At 45.1% G+C, this 16,857-nt stretch overlaps 1 protein-coding gene across 14 annotated transcripts in view; it reads right to left on the reverse strand.

Annotated features, from left to right (window-relative positions):
* Positions 1–16,857, reverse strand: part of CRACR2B (calcium release activated channel regulator 2B) — a 46,161-nt gene that overhangs the window by 22,782 nt on the left and 6,522 nt on the right. For 5 of the 14 annotated variants that reach the window (XR_001331431.2, XR_001331429.2, XR_001331430.2 and 2 more), the window contains exons 1-3: positions 6,529–8,769; positions 3,944–4,199; positions 2,432–2,543 (exon numbers count right to left, since the gene is read on the reverse strand). Coding sequence is in view for 7 of the 14 variants with exons in the window: in XM_014251959.2 (XP_014107434.2) it covers positions 2,432–2,543; positions 3,944–4,199; positions 6,529–6,578 (418 nt within the window). In the remaining 7 variants the exon portion in view is untranslated. Of the gene's footprint in view, positions 1–2,431; positions 2,544–3,943; positions 4,200–5,301; positions 6,509–6,528; positions 8,770–15,682; positions 16,219–16,857 lie in introns of those variants that run through there. The other 9 variants (XM_014251961.2, XM_014251960.2, XR_001331427.2 and 6 more) reach the window with 8 other exon arrangements.

Consider the following 16,857-nt stretch of genomic DNA (forward strand, 5'->3'; position numbering starts at 1 on the left):
CTGCTGTAGGATACAGCTCCTGGTCAGTGAAGAGCCTCCGTTCTGACGTCCTGAGTGAGGTCAGTGTCCGTTCCGCAGTGCTGGGACTGAAACTGGCTCCCAGCCCAGCCACAGGCTGCCAGGGCTCTGCTCACATCTGCGTGCAGATGAGCCACCACCCACGGCCTCGGGCTGCCAGCACGGAAAGCTGTGCCAGGAGGTCACCGCGCTCCCACGAAGCGGCGCTCCGGGCTCAGCCGCCGCTGGTCCCACACGCTCTCCCCGGGACTGTGTGCCTGGCCCTGAATAGCTCCATGCTGCAGTTCCTCAGCTTAAAAAATGGAGAGGAGGGGCTCATTACCCCTCCCTCCTCATGTGCTACCTCTGCTCTGAGCCAAGCGCTGCGCAACAAGGACTGCCTCTTGCTAGGATTGTGTAGGACAGAATGAATTCCCTCCCTAAGCGCCTCCTCCTGCCCCGTCCCACCTTCAGATGGCTTCCAGCTAGCTGGATTCTGTTTCATGCTGAGGCACTAATGTCACAAGAACCTCCTGCTACGCAAGGCATGTAACAAATACTGGTGGCTGGGAACAAATCCTTCTCAAAGAAACAAATCAAGCAATCCTATCTAAAACACAGCCCCTCAATCTGTATACAGAGGTCACGCCTTCAGCAGCAGTTACTCTTCCTTTCCAAAACACATCTGCTTGGTTCAAAAGGCAGAAATGACATCCCAACTACAAGACCAGGAGTCAAGGATGTTCACATGAGATGAGAACAGGAAGCTACTCTAAGGGGAAAAATATCTATCGTTATTATACTTCAAACTTTACCTCTTCTTACCTCCATAAATCCAGAATTTAGCTGCTTCTCTCCCACTCTTAAAATGTGCTGTAAAAAACTTGCAATGTGGAGACCAAGACCCTACTTATCATCAGTTAAAACCTGATGATCAGACAGTTAATTAAGGAGAATGATTTAGATTAGGCACTTTTGATGTCTGCTTTTGACAAAGAGTCATTATGTCTCATTACCTCTCTTTTACAGATGGGAAAATTGAGATGGAGATGCGGAAATTGAGGTAGAAAATTATTTGAAGATTGTTTTGATATCCTAGAAGGAGCAAGGAGCCCTCTCAAGAAGCAGACTTTATTGCAGCTTGAACAACTTTCCCTCGATTTGCCCCTGCACACTCCACAAGAAAGACAGCCAGGCCAAACTCCTGAGTTAGGGGCAAAGTCTGAAAAGGATTTCAGTGATGCCAGACATAAAGAATAACCATAAAGAAATGCAGAAATTAAGTGTTTTGCCTAGACTGGAGCAAGTGCCATGCAGCCAGGCTATCAACACAGGGTGGTACCTGACTCAAAAAGAAAACTTGCCTAACCTCTGCCAGCAATGGCACCGAGTCAGATGCTCTCATGATGTCCATCTGAGGCAAATGCTTCTTACAATGAGATTTGGGAATAATCAAGTCACAACACAGAGGGAACTATGGGTGCCAAAGTGCTCAAATAGTGCCCGTTCATCTGCAACACAGTGCTGGACTGGAAAGCCCCCACTCCCGACAGGACTCTTGTTTCTGACAAAAGCAGTGGAACCAGCCAACAAGAGAGGCACAGGGCAGGAACAGGTGTAGTCAGCATGCACTCAGTGGGATAAAACAGTCCCTGAACAGGCTGGCCCAAGACATTTTACTGGGTTTATTTAGAGGAATTCTTTGTAACTTCTCTTATGGTGGCTGTTTCTGACCACTCAAATTGCAGCATTAAAAGGCTCTCCCTCCCAAGTTGTGAGAAAGCCAGGAGCAAACACAATCTGAGAAATCAGGACAGCAAAATTCAGCAGCCTCTTCCATCACTTCTGAAAACCCTAGACCACACAAGTGTTCACTTGCTTTGACCTGATCCACTTAACACTTCTGTATGTCCAAGGAAGGTGCTGACAGGTGCAGATTTTCTGAGAGCTGACAAGACAGATGAGCACCTGTGCTTTCTGGTCAAGAATTAGCATTCTCCTACTGTTTGGAAAAGACAACAGTAAGAAGGTAACAAAGGCTTATTTGCCACTGTTCTAGCCTACTAACAGGACTCCTACTAATGCCCTTGAACAGCACTGCTACCAGCTGGGGACAGTTGCCAAGAGGCATATTTCTGTGCAGATGAACAACTGATCAGATAGCCAGGCAGAGTTTGCACCATGTACCCTCTCCAGCAGGAGATGTTCTGGGGCTGGCTCTGCCAGGTAGGCAGGGGACAGCTGTGGGAGAAAGCAGCACAAAGCCTTGAGGGGAGGATACACACCCACCTTCTCCAATTATGTCCATGTGAGCATGGGGCATTGTCCTGCATAGCTGGTGCAGCTTCAGCAAAACCACTGCACTTTCTTACCAACAAAAAATATCCTGTCACAGGTGGGCTTTTTCCTTCCTCTGCCTCTGTGCAGTCCTTACCTAGACCCATGCTGAACTCCACAGGTGTCAGGTATCCTTTATTATTCTGTTCCAAGCTATCAAAAACAGTCTCCAGCTGCTCAGGGGTTAGGGGGAGTTCACTCTGCAGCCGCTGCAAAGACAAAAGAATGAACAAACTTGAGGCATAGCTCAAGCCTTCCTTGTAACTGTCCCTGCCTTCCTCAGCTGTGCCCCACAGCAATGTGCCCTTTCAGCACTGCATCCTGCCCAGGGTGCAACAGTCTGCCACTAGAGCTGAGTGATGATACAAACGCCAGCCTGGAGTCATTGATTTTTTCCATTAATGGATCATTCTACCAGGACTTCAGAGAGGGAATTTCAGGTTATTTTGTTTGGAGAAAGCTCAACCCATTTCCGAACCACTGTGTCTAGCTCACTGCCTCCCTCCGTTCTTGCTCAGAGGTAGCACTGCCAGCTCCTGTGACCACTGCTGCTCCTGGGAGAGCTCTGGGCATACCAGATACCAGCTCCATGTCTTTGGCCAGGGAGAGAGGTCAGACTTGAGGGTATCTGGATTCAGTTCCAAGCTCTTGCAGAACCTGAAGGAAATGTTCAGTCCATAACAGCAAGTTAGGTTTCCTCTGTCACCTTCTGCCTGCTGGGACCATACCCACAACATGGACAAGAAGCAAAACAATTCCCCTTCATAACACACGTGCAGAGCACCTAGTGTGGAGGAGCACCCAAAGAAACAAATAACCAAGGAGTGTAAACTAAAACCTCATAGCTGTCCTTTAACTGTGCAGCTTTAGATAAAAACTTAATAAAAAATTATTAAAGTAACTACAAAAATTAGACATCACACAACCCAAAGAAAAATGAGTCAATATTTAAAGTGGCATGAACCTGTCAAGTGTTATTTATAGATGTGGGGAGAGATGGGGCAGGAGAAAAACAATCCACATGTCACCTTCCTGATGAACCTTTAAAACAAAACTCACTAAGAAATACAGGGATTTTGTTAACAAGTACTTTTTTAACAGAAAGCAGCAAAATGTAGAGCAAATACAGCAAATATAGTTCAGGTCTAAGGTGAGCTTTTAGATTAGGCTTTAGCTAGGATTGTATAACTTTTTTGTCTCAACTGTTTTTTTGAGAGATTGATGTATTGTTCATCATGTAGGTTTTTTGGGGGGCTTGTTTTTGGTTTTTTTTAATTAAAACAATTTTTTTTTTTCTTCCAGATTTCCTATCTACTGCATGCTTGATTTTTGTAAGAAAAGTCATGACTTGTTTTATTTTATGCATTCCTTCAAAATTTTGAATTACAATCCCACTTGTCTCAGGAATTCCCTGCAGGTGCAAGGCACTCCTGGAAGTTTTAGTTCCTAGTAGCTGTGTCAGAGTTTGGTTCTTAGAAATATGAGTAAGACAGAGGCCACATGCACACCCACACTTGCCAAGAGTGAAGGCATGCCACACTGTCCCCTATTTTCCCACCCATGACTTTACAGATCCACCCAGGACAGAGGAAGAATTTTTTTCCCTCACCTGCATGTCCACCTTGGTGATAAAACCCTTCTTATCCTTGTCACACAGCTGGAAAAGCTCCCTTGCTTTCTCAAGCATCTCCACCTGCACATCTTCCAGTCTGCTCATTTGGCTGGGAGGAGAAACATGAGGAGCCACCCCATTCTCCTCACCCCCTTCCTCTTTTCCTTCCCAGCAGATGTATCCCAAGAGCACTCCACTCTGGTTCTCCATCTTCTCAAAGTCTTTTTCCCCAGGGCAGGGCCAAACAGAAGAGCTGTGGGGCAGGAAAAAGAGAAAACTCAGTCAAATATGACCCTCCGCTTCCAACCCACACGTGATATAGTTAAATGCCTCGAGGGTTTAAAGAACAACATTCAGCACCAGATCTGGACAAAATAACCTTTGAAGTCCCCTCCAACCCAAAATATTCCACGGTTCTATGAACTGAGCAGAGCGGGGGAAGGAGCTTGTGTCAGGGGCACACCACACTGAGGTACACACCTTATGTAGGAAAACCCTGAACACAACATGGGTGTAGCTAAGCCTTCCACACATCTGTAACCCTCCACCCAGCAGGGAGGCTCTGCTGCCATCTCTCCTCCTCTGCCTCAGACACACAGTGCAGTCCGAGTTCTTTGCTGGTGAAAGCCAGGTGCCAAGGGAAAGTGGAGACAAGAGGGTGGGAAGAGAACATTTAAAGCACACAGGTAAATCTGCATGGGAGCACAGCAATAGTCCCCCATCAGCTAAAATGGGGCTCAAACACTGTGAGCTGCTCCTCTCTCGTCTTGGTTCCTCTGGCAATAATATGTACTTTTCCTTCTCTTGTTGCTTTTCTGTACCATGCCTTTGAGCACCAAACCTGTATTAAAACTGCAAAATCCCACAGCAGGATGAGAGCAGATAGGAGGATGATCTGTGCAAGTGATAGAAGAAAGAGAAGAAGAAATGTCACTCCCAGCCCTCTCCCAGACAGGTCCTCTGTCTGGCCTTCTACCTCTGACATTTTCTTGTTAACGCTTTCCAAATAGTAGCTCCATTTTTATTTTTTTTATTATGCTGTTACAGTACAAAGAAAGGTCAGACAATTCTTACAGTGGGAAAAATTTAATAAGCTGGGCACTCCTGACCACTTTTCTTCAAGCCTCTGTTTTGAGAACTCATGAGCTGCCAAACAGTATTTTAATCTGAAACTCTCACCTTTATAGGAAGGAAACCACAAAACTATGGAGACATTTCAGAGGCCAAAGAAAATATTTCCCATCACTTACAAGTACCTAAAGCAAAAAGGATTGGGAGCACCCGTTTAAGCTTAGCACTGTAACTGTAAAAATGCCTACAATGCATCCCTACACCAAGCCACCTTCTTGACTTACTGATCTCATGGAGTCAGACACCTTCTCCAGACAGCTCCTCTTCAGCAATGCCACCACATTCTTGAAGCCTTGTTGCAGATTGCTTTAGATTTCTCTGTCTGCAGTCCTGTTTTCTACATTGCAGAGCAGAAAAGAGCTGTGCAAGCAAGCTGAGAGCAGATTTAAACAGTGCTGGACAAAGAGGGCTTGAGGGTTGGGTTGCTTGGGTTTTTTTAACCTCCAAGAAATTAAAAGCCATGTACAGATGCCACGATAACAAACAAACTAATTCTGTTTGCACTCTTGGTACAATGGGAGGATAAAGAGCTTGATGGCCAGGAAGAATGTCACATGCGAGAACGATATGAAGCTGACACAAAAGGAGAAGGCAATTATGCCCCACGCTCTTTGACTCTGTTTGTTACTGCTGGTCTGTGAGCCAGCGGGTGGTTCTGCTTCACAGAACAAGCAGAACGCTTCATGCCCCCTTTTAAATCAGTGTTTTTCCAGAGCACCTCTGTTTCAAATAAATATCTGCAGAAGGCTACCTATAAATGGGTACTATTATATGTTTCTAGTCAAGTAAACATCCCTGGCAAGCAATGGACACAGAGTTGGACCCAAGCTTTGGGGAACACAGCAGAGGAAAGGAAGGAAGAAAGCATAAAAAATAAGAAGGCAGACCATGTTTTTCCTCTCTTGCTCTTTCTCAAACAAACCCTCCTACCAAGCATATTTTTTGTTATGGAGACAACACAGGAAAATTTGGAGACTCTAGTTAGATTCCATGCATTAGCTGGACAGTCAGTTTGCTTCTGATAGCAAGTCTGTGTGTGAAAGTAGTAAATAAGTCAGAAGGAACACCAGCTGACTTTTCATATTCAAGTAAAAGTGGCAAAGCTGGCCTTGAAAGAAAAACAAGAGACCCAAATATCTCATGCTTCCTAGATTTTACAGGTGATTATAGTGAGGAATAATATTGATGAATGATAATTATTGGCTTCTACACGCCACCTTCCTGAAGGGTTTTTCCAGACCCATTCCTTTTGCAAAGATACAGCCTCAGTACATCACCCTGTACCAGACAGCAGCATGGGTGGAAAGCAAACGGGATTTCAAAGTGAGAGCCATGACAGGATTGCAGAAAATAGCCAGAATAAGCAAAGGCACAAGTAAGCAATGTTTTCTAAAACATCCCTCTAGCTGTCTAAGACATACTGAGTACCCCAGAAGTAAAGATGACCTTACTTTCTTATTATCAGCTTCATCAGTTCTAGAGCAGCCCACGCAGTTGACATCTCCCCAGCTTTGCTGCAGCAAACAAAAGGTGATGCAAGGAGGATGTTCTGTTCTCTCTCAGAGACATTTTTTTGAAGTTGAAATCCAACCCATTACATCCCTACCTCTAGCATTTCCTCATTTTTTCAAAAGCCCAGCTGCACTGTGGCTCCCAAACACTGTCTGAGTTAAAAGCCTCTTAATTAGTAGAGCTGGGAGCCTGACATGGACAAAAGTCTGAAAGGATTTCACTCGTGTAAAAGACCAAGCCCATTAATTCAATGTTCAGAGCAGGAAGTCTCTTGTCCAAGCTGCTTCAAGTGGCTTCAAGCCAGATGTGGCTTTTTCAATGGTGAGACAGCACTTGTAGAGGAACAAAGCAGCAAATAAGAGAGAGCCCCAGAAAGCAAAATACATTGCAGCTCTGATGGACTTCTTTCCCAGAAGCCTGTGACTGAGAAATTCTTCCTCTCTGTCCCTGTTTGTAAGGGCACTGCGTGGTGCAGGTGGGGCACAAAGCAGATCTCAGCCTAACAAGTGCTGTCACACCTTCCCTAGTTACAGATCATCACTGCAAGGGACTGGGGCAGCAGCTTCATCAGCACGATGCACATCACAAAAGGACCACTCTGAAAGAGGCTAAGGTCTATGGAGTAACAGAACTGTGGACCAGTCCCCAAAAGTGAGGCAAGCAGAGCTGGCTTAAGTGCAGAAAGATCAGCTTGGGAAGAACCATGCTTCCCTAATGCAAGGGGCAAAGGCCGAGAAGATATGTACAGGCAGCTAATGCTTTTGGCCAGACAAACCTGCCAGGCTCTGCCAGAGGGATGAAGTCAAGCCACCTCCAGCGACAAAGCCAGTGATTGTTACCAAAACTTCTTGTCAGGATTAGTTTTTCCCGGTCCCTTCTGGCAGGAAAAGGTCAACACCAGTAAGAATCAATTTCCACACCTAACCTGGAGTCAGGACAACGTCTGCATCTTGAGCTGTTGATTTCCCTCATAAAAAGATGCACAGTGGGTCACAGCAGAGTTTGTCTAGCCCAGCATTCTGCCCTCAACAGTGGCTGTGAATGGCTGGTGAAGGAAGAGTTACAGCAGGACAAACAAGGAGAAGACTTCCCTGAAGACATCTGCCAGCTAATAGTCACTGCCAGCCTGGCACAATTCCTTCCTTATCTTCCAAGACACTTGTCCAGCCTCCCTTTGAAACTGTATGAAAACATTCACTGTTCCCATGAACACACTGACAGAAACGGGGTGCCAGCTGTAGCCAGTGGGTGCTGACAAAGCTTTATGGGACTATTTTTGGGGTACATGGTTTGACCAGCATCAATTCCACAAGAGATGGAGTCCCAGCTTCCGTTCAAACGTGTTCTCAGCCACCTCCACCTCTGCAAACTGTGTTGGAGACCAAAACTTCCTTTCCCAGGGCCTGGGAGATCTAATGGGAGGATGGAAGTGCCAGGGGTCTAGAGGGCTCCAACACAACATGCACAAATCACCCTGGTGTGTAATATTTGACTTCAGCCCTGTCTTCCCCCATGGGTTTGGCTGCCTGTGCTCAAGGTCAGCTATGATACTGTACAGTCCAGGTTTGGGCAGTGTCCAGCACCTGAAAAACCTGATACAGAGCTATAGATTACACCAGGTAACTCCTGCCATACTATGTGCTGGAGCTTAGCAAGCAAAAATTCACCTGCTCCTGCAAGACAACTTTCCCAGAGCCCAGGAAAGCAAACACAGGTCGTCTCAGACACAGCACGGAACAGGAAGTTGCCTGCCATAAAGACAGCTAGCACCAGCACTCTTATTTCTACACTGAGGAAACTGAGACCAGTCTTACATGACTATTTTAACTACTTAAGGCATAAACTGTGGTTTGTCCTCTGTAAAGCTGTGGCAGAAAGTCAGCTGGCTCCCACAGGCTTGGCATTCTTTAGGAAAATCATAAGACTTGAATTTTAATCCTGACTCAGCTGGCCATATGGCCATGGATAAGTCACGTCACCTGCCTATGCCTAGAGACTGTCAGCTCCTCCAGTTTGGTTCCTGGTGCTTGTGACAGCTGGCACTGTTAGACTCAATATCTGAAGAATGATAATTACATGTGAAACTCAAGCATCCAAATAGCTTCAAAGCCTCAAAGCTGAAGATTGGAAAACTTGAACACAGAAACTGCAAATTTCAACAAACAGAAAGAACAGACACAAGCTGCTTTTCCTGGAAAATGGGGATACTACTTCCAAAGTAGCCACTACAGGGTCATAATTTCCAATTTATTACCTCAAAAAGCTTCTCCCCTTTCAGCTGTAAAGCAGTGTTAAAGAGGTACAGGAAAGTCATGGATAAATGCTGTCAATAGCCAAGCCCTTATCTAGGTGACCCTGACCACCATGCGCACATGACAACTTAGGGGTGTTGGTTTTTTTTTTCCACAGCCCTATGACAAGGAGGAAAGGAAAGTGAGGAGTGCAGCCAAATTTCCACAGCTGGTCCTTAGATGACCCTAGTCACTGCAGCGCATTGTGCATGCACTGAATACGCTGCATTCCTAGCAGTCCTCCCCAGTGCAGGACAATGGATCAACAGTTAATAAAGGAGGGAAAAACTAAGCACAACTGGCTGAGTGGCTTACCCAGGACTACAGAACAAGGCCAGTGTTTGGGTCCTATAGAGGGAACCTATAAGGGAAAGCTTTCCTGTACCACTGAATTTTTGGTGACAGAGCGGTAGAAGGGAAAATTAAAGAAGACTCGTTCTAGGGGTACCACAAACTGAAGTGCTCAGATACTTGCTGGGAGGTTTCCCAAAAGACATCCTCCTGTATCTCTGCCTAAGACAATATTATTAGAAACAACAAAACCACCCCCATACTAAAGCTAAATATTTAAGCCAGTTATTTAAACAAATCAGAAGAATACACACCCTTTCCTTTCTACTCCTGATGCAGAAAAATAAGTCTTACAATTTCAAAGGAAGGAATTCACCATGTGTTTAGGCACACAGGGATCACACTCCTGGTGCATATGCTGGACGAGACAGGTTTGATCCCATACGTGAGAAGCTATTACACCAAGAGGAGATGAAGGGCTGGGTAAGGGGTCACTGCTGCAGAAGGCTGTTGCTCCAGCACATTACAAATGCATAACAAAAGCAGGCCAAGATGCAGTAGGTACAAAGCATTTGTTGCTTGGTCATGGAATGGAAGCAACACTCAGGAGCAGGTGAGCAACAGCTAAGTTTTACAAGAAAAGGCCAATAAAAACTTCACAGGTCCTTATACCATCTTATATCAAACATATGCCACTTGCTCTGTTTGTTCTACCTACCTGTTGGTCCCAAGGTTTTGAAAGCTAGCAATTGCTATAAAATGTGCTCATTGTAGGTCACAGTCACATCTACACATTCCAGATTTTATAGCACAGTGAGATTCAGTGATCAAATATAGGTATTTACAACTACTGTCCTAGTTGCAGGCAAAAAGCACCTATTCAGTGACAAAAATCACAGCCATACAAAACTGACCAGGTGAAGGCAGAGCAGATCTTGCCAGGGAAAGACACTGACCCCTGTGACAAACTTCCACAGTTGCTAAATTTCCAAAAGCTGCTCAAAGGAACTGGGTACTCACTTGATGAAAATTATTTTAAAAGGCTCTGCCAAGGCTCAGCCTAAAGAGGTTGGGAGAAGAGCAAAAAGAAAGTAGTTATTTCTCTAGTCTACTTTGTTCAAAATTAATTTTTCTCTTTCCTTTCTCTAGGAAATTTGTTTCCGTTGTTTGGAATTTGTTTGGGTGGTTGTTGGGTTCTCCCTTCCCAAAGGGAATGGCAGGAAAAGAAATACACTGAAAAATGAGGAAAACATCAATTGTTTCGCCAAAGTTTTTTCTTTAAAAAAAAACCTAAGAAACCCATACACACCCTGGGCAGAAAGCCTGGAATCAGGTATTCATATCTAGAGCTACACTTTACTCTCTCTCTTTTAATTGCCTGCACTTGACTGTATCTGTTTAAGGAAACAGGAACAGATCCAGGAACCTTCGTGTTGTTTATTCAGCAGGGGATTAGCCCAGCCTGATAGCCCGGAGCTAACCTGTGCTGCCGTATCTTGGATGACTTCACCATGGGATATGCCAGTTAGGACACCAAGGTACATCCCAGAAACACTGATGGGTTCAAGAGCCTTCATCATTCTGAAGAGCAACTTAAAAAGGTGCTCTGCTGCAATTCACTAGTTCCCTCACCAAAGCTCATTAAAGAGGAATTTACCATCATGAACTTCTTGATCTTTGCTAAAAAAATCTTGCCATGGGGAAAGTTGTTTGATTCAGACTCTATTGCTCTTATCACCAAGCAACATATGAGTGGTAATGGTTTTCTTTTTCCATTTCAAGAGGTGAACAAATAAACTTGTTAAATCTGCAGTCACCCATGCTTCCCGACTCAACAGCACAACAGAAACCACCAACCGTGCCAACAACTATCAACGTAAGAAGTCTGCAACCCAGGTATCTACAGCATCCCAAAACAACATCCTTCACCCCAGAAATTGCCACAAATCCTCCATCACACCCTCGTGCTGCTCCCCAGCTTTGGCACTGCCAGCTAGTGGCATTTTGCAGCTCTCTCACGCTGGCACAGCATTGGCACAGCAAAGAGTGAGGGAGAGTGCTTGCACTGGAACCTCTCCTACTAATTGGGCTTTTGGCTTTGTTGGGTTGTTTTGCTTCAGGACTGGAGAGAGAAAGCATCAGATTTTCCTCTAATAATATTTGGGCCAAGAGTTAATTCTCAGCAATTAAAAACAAAATCCAAACCACATTTTTTCCATAAACAGCTAATGGTCTTGGATCTGTCAGTGTAACTAGCACACAGCTGATTTCTCAGAAAATAAAGAGCATGCCTGCAATAAGGCATGACAAATAACAACTAGTTTAAAAACAAGTCATTTTAGTGAATTTCTTTACTTTATAAAGGCTTACAGGTTTCCTGAAACTTTTCTTTAAAGAGACAGAACAGAGCATTACATCACATAAGGATTCATCTTATATACTGCAGCATTAGCTGAACACCACTAACAGTGCTGTGAAGGTGGAGGTAGATGCTGCTTGGAGTTCAGAAAAGAGATCGTGCCTAACACCAAGTATGTTGACAACAGAATATGTGCTCTGCAGGAGATACCTACAGACCAGGCAGGTAGGCAGGAGGCAAATAAACTTTATTTGCCAGCCTAGATGTGGGAAAAAGAAGATAGAAGACAGAGGACTCAGTGCTTGACATCAGATACGCCAGGTCATTTTTGATTCAAAGTAAAAGTTGAGCACTGAGAGCCCAGGCTAAGGAGATCCCTGCTCTCTCCTACTCCTCTTTTCCAGGGATTGTTGAGGCAGGTAGGAATGCCCCATAAGGAAAACAAGATCCAAATTTAATCTGGCACTTAAAGCTCTTCAGGAAATCCAGGGCAGATCCTCAGTTAATTTAATGGAACATGAGCAGCAACTCCCTCCTGCCCCTTTAGAGAAAGGAGCACTTGCATGCAGAGCAGGTTGTATCTGAGACAACAATCAGGATTCAGCACCCTTCTGCTGGCCTCATGCCACCTTTTACATCTAAGGTATCATCAAGCTAAAAAAGACCTCAGCTGCTGCAGCTCAGCAGGGACACATCAGGAGAAAGGTTGCTGAGAAGACTTCTTTTACACCCTGCAAGCAGTGATCAGGTACGTGCCCCAGCCCTCAGGAATGCAACCACACTTGGTGTTCTGCAGACAAAAAATTCAGGCTGAAAGCAGGCACACCTCAGTCCTCTGCTGGTGGAGGACCAGACACATTTTGTCAGTGTTCTTGTCAAAGGCAAAATTATACAGAAACAGCCTTTTGTTTAATAAATGGATAAAATATTCTAAAGGATACACAAAGCTTCAAATGCTAGAATTTAGGGGTTGTGGAGTTGCCTGTGTAGCCAATTCCCGAATGCCAAAGATGGTGAAAAATTTGCCTCCTTTAAGAAAAGGATCCAGGAGCCTCAGATTAAGCTGGTGATGGCATCTGCAAATCAAACAGGAGGAAGCTTCTTCTACAAATCCTTCAAGTGTGTCATCTCACTGACATGAGATGCTGAGAATGTCACCAGCATTCATGAGCTGCAGAAGTAGCTGTTTTATTCTGCTCTGTCTATTACAAAAGGACTATTACAAAAAATAGCTGCTTTGGTGCAAATTTTCTTTTCCACAAATAGCAAAAAGAGTGTCCTAGGAGTGGATCATCCCATTTTTATGCTGGGAAGATGAGGATATCTGCCATTAGCTGCTGCAAGAGACACAGAGCTGGTTCAGCCTGGCTGTTCCTCAGCATGAATAGAGGCTGCTCTCTCATCTGCAGAAACCCCTCTCAAAGGGCATGGAATCTTCGACCAAAAGGCAAAGCATTTGCTACATTTTCACCAGCAAAAAGTCTAATGAACTTCATACTCCAACAGCGAGAGGCCAGGCTTCTCCCCACAACTGTCATGGCCATCATGGGTACAGAAATCCACTCGGTTCTTCCTTTGAGTCCTCAGATTCTAGCAGCCTATATCATACCAGAACAAAGATTTTCCTTTCCCATAAGAAGCTGAATCTCTCCATGACAGCCTCACACCTGGTCTGACCACAGCAGGATCCCTCCCAGGCTGCTGTTATGTATGCACAGTCACCCAGCAGAGTCACTGTTTAAGTCAGTCACCGTCTCTAGGCTTCTTTTGAGTACTTTTCACCCCTGTTGTAAGAGGGAAAAGCATCTGGTGTTGCTTCATGGAGGATGAACTTTCTGCCATCCAGCCTCAGGATGCTGAGCAAAAAAAGTGTTCATGGCTTCCTCCAGGTGATTCCCAATCTTGTTTTGCCATTCTTCATTATATTTCCCAACAGCCAACCCACTGACCTTGAGCACAAGTCCCTCCTGGCCAGCTGCAAGTTTTCTTCAGCCACTTCACTGCCCTCTCGGTACAAAGATCCTGTGACAATGCCATCTCACCTGGAGTACCAAGGTGTGAGCTCAGAGAAGTGCGCAAGAGCCTCACCTTTGTTGATCAAGATCCTTTGTCTTGAAATCAGCCTCGCACAAACAAAAATTCAAAGGCTTATGTTGTCCTCAGATTGCTCCCCCAGCATGCACAGGCACAGATAAAATATCAAACCACAACATCAGATTGCCCAATCCTTTTCTCCTTTCAAATAAAAAACTTCTTTTTAGTAAAACATTCACATTGTTTACTGAATACATGTGGTAACCAGCAATTTCTTCTCCAGCTAAGACAGCAAGTTCTCTGCAGCACCTAAAACCTCCTTACCCAAAGGGCTGGATACAACTGCTGGGGAGATGCAAGAAATTCAGTATTTTCCTCATCCCAAGAAGTTCTCCTCCAATATTTTGAGAGCTGGGCACCACTATCTCACCCCACAATATTTTCTAGGCTACATGTTAGGGATGGGATCAGCAGGAAAAGCTTTACTTCACTGTTCTGAACTTGCAGGATGCACTTAAAAAACTAAAAAAGGTTTGTAAACATTAACGAGTAGGAATGAGTATGGACAGGATTTTTGGGCACCACAGCTCCCTGTGCAAGTATCTCTCTGGCTGATGCTGTATTGGTTTTGCCCAGGAGGGATGCATGGACAGTTTGACCTTTCTGCAAATGTTGCTAAAACAACAAACAGAGCTGAGGCAGGTGGGTGAAGCCAATTTCCAGGAAGATGGTTAACCCATTCTCTGCCTCTCAGAGAGGAAAACTGCCCTTTGCACAGGTGTGTGACACTTGGTTACCTCTCACCTCTTGATCTACCTGCCAAGAGTGAGTATAAAGGTAAAAATCCACTCCTTCCTGTGAGCTCAGGAGCTGTTGGCTATGCTGTGCAAAACACCTTTCTTGAAATACCAGTGTAACCTATGTGCTGGAAAAGGGTGAAGTCCATGCCCTGAGTAGACACCTCTTGGCTGTCAGACCATTGAGGGGAGCACAGGTAGAGTCTTGAACCCAAATACCACCACTCCCCATCCCAAAAGAAGAAAGGATCAGTCTGAATGTACAAGAATCCCAGGATCTAGTACAAGGTATCAGAAATATCCTCTCCTTTTCTCACTCAGAAGGGACAATCACAACAAAATACAAAAAAACCTCAGACTTCTACAAGACAAAAAACTAGAGAAGACAAGCCTTGAGCTTCTCCTCCACAAAGCAGGATAACACATGAAGGGCCACCTGTTCCTGGCATACCAGGCCCAGCTCAGCACAAGGAACAATCAAAGCAAGCAACAGCATTTGAAGCAAAGATGGAAGCAGATGCCATTTGAGAGGTGCTTTGGTTCAGCATGTACAGCTGTTCTAGGAAAAGTAAAATCACTGCAGGCTTGGGGGGATATTCCTCTCTTTGACATAAGCTGTCACTGAGTCAGAAGCCCACAGCAGGAACAATGATGTGGGATTACAAAAAAGGGTGGAGGGGAATAGGGGAATAGCTATGTTTATGAGAGATAGTGGGAAATTTCCTGCCAAATACTTCTAAAGAAAAATTTATAGCTGTCTTCAGAAAGCATCCAGCAGAAAAACCTTAGTGGCTTTTTTTTAAAAAAAAAAAAAAAATGGATGTCTTGAGCTGGTCTCATTAAAAACTATCTCGCACATTCTAATATTCATCTATTACTCCAAATCAGCAGTTTCCCAAATTAGTAAGTCACTAGAATCAGTTAAGCATCTTGCAGAACCACATCAGAACTGAGAGCAAGCTTCTTCAATGCAACATTTGCAAAGACCTTGAGTAATCCAAACTGAAGCATTAATTAATTAAGCACCCCCAGCTCTTGAAAACCAACCAATAATTTTTCCTTCCTCAGTCATGGGAATAATAACTGGTTTTTGCAGTGATATACAATGCCACTGCACTCAGTGCACTCAGAGCTCCACTCTGCTGCTTTAAAGCAAAAGCAGGAAGTCAGAACAGAAAATTCCTAGGGAGAAACTCTGCTGAGACACAGCAACTCACAAACTCGTCCAGACTTCCTGCTAAAATAATACTTTGCCCAAATGAGAGACATTCTTCCCTCCCCTCCACCCCCATTTTGTCTCTCTGCAGGTGTCCCCCAATACCTGGAGCAGCAGGACAGTGTTGCTCCCCTTCCCTGGAAGCAGCAGTATATTCCACAGCAGAAAGCTAGCGGGGAAGGAACACCGCCACTGTAAATAGAGGATCAGAGCCGGTCCAAGCCAGGAGGTGTGGTCTGCACTGCTCCCTACGCATCTCAGCCCTTTTCCAACACAGCCTAGTAGCCCTCAGCTCAGAAGGCAGCACAAAAAAAAAACCCTACCTTTGAGCTTCCAAGGTAAATTCCTTGTAATCCTGCCTTGCACACAGCTGTGAGGGAGAAGGGCTTGTTTCTGAGCTGCCTTAGGCAAGAGGGGAAAAAGGGGTAAGAAAGCAGATGATCCCTCACCTCACATTGAACTTCCCTTCCCTGAGAAACTCGAGTTGTGCTTGTACTTAGCTTGCTGCCTTGCCCCCAACCAACTTCCACTAGGGAAAGGCTGGAAACTACCTCTGTGAATCCTGCCTCAAGTTTAACTCCAGTTTTACAAGGCTGGCAACCTGTTTCATAAAGAGAAGCACAGAGGACTCAGGAAAAGAGAGAAGCAAAGCATAAAATGACATGGCAAGAAGCATGTTTCCAAAGCATCATAAACTACACACCAGGGGTGGGTGCACATCCCAGGACTGTCTCACTAAAGCAGCCAGAAATGCCATCCTCTATCCTGCCACTGACCAGAGCACCACCCTATCCCACAGCATCCCCAAAAGGAGGCAAAGACGTCCCTGCCTCCTGCCAGCTGGAGATGCTGATGAGGATTTGTCGCTCAGTGGCAGCTCCAGAGTCTCCAGGCAACACCAAGATGCTCTCAGCTGTGTCAGGTCCTACTCATTAAGCCTGAGGTCTTCTCAGGAAAGGTGACAAAGGAAAGAAAAAAACCTCAAAAGGCTGAGCCCCTGGCAGGCTGGCTCTTTACCACCTTGTAAGGTTTTGTGCCCTTTTCTCACCCCTACCCCAAATGCCTCTTTTTCCCAGGAAACAAGTTTTGCCATACAAATCACGAGCAGGCAAGGCTACCCTCTACAGAGGAGAAAATCCCCTCTTCCACCAAATTTCCACTGAGAAGACTCCAGCTGGTGTCTGAACAGCAGAGACCTCATCAATCTGCAAAGAGAGGAGCTCCAAACAGCCCCATTCTCTCAGCAACAAGCAAATGGGATCTGCAGAAGGCAAAGGCAG

The sequence above is a fragment of the Pseudopodoces humilis genome, chromosome 7, assembly GCF_049639895.1.
Source record: "Pseudopodoces humilis isolate 2021_Gansu_Grassland_sample_001 chromosome 7, ASM4963989v1, whole genome shotgun sequence".
Classification (NCBI taxonomy): domain Eukaryota; kingdom Metazoa; phylum Chordata; class Aves; order Passeriformes; family Paridae; genus Pseudopodoces; species Pseudopodoces humilis.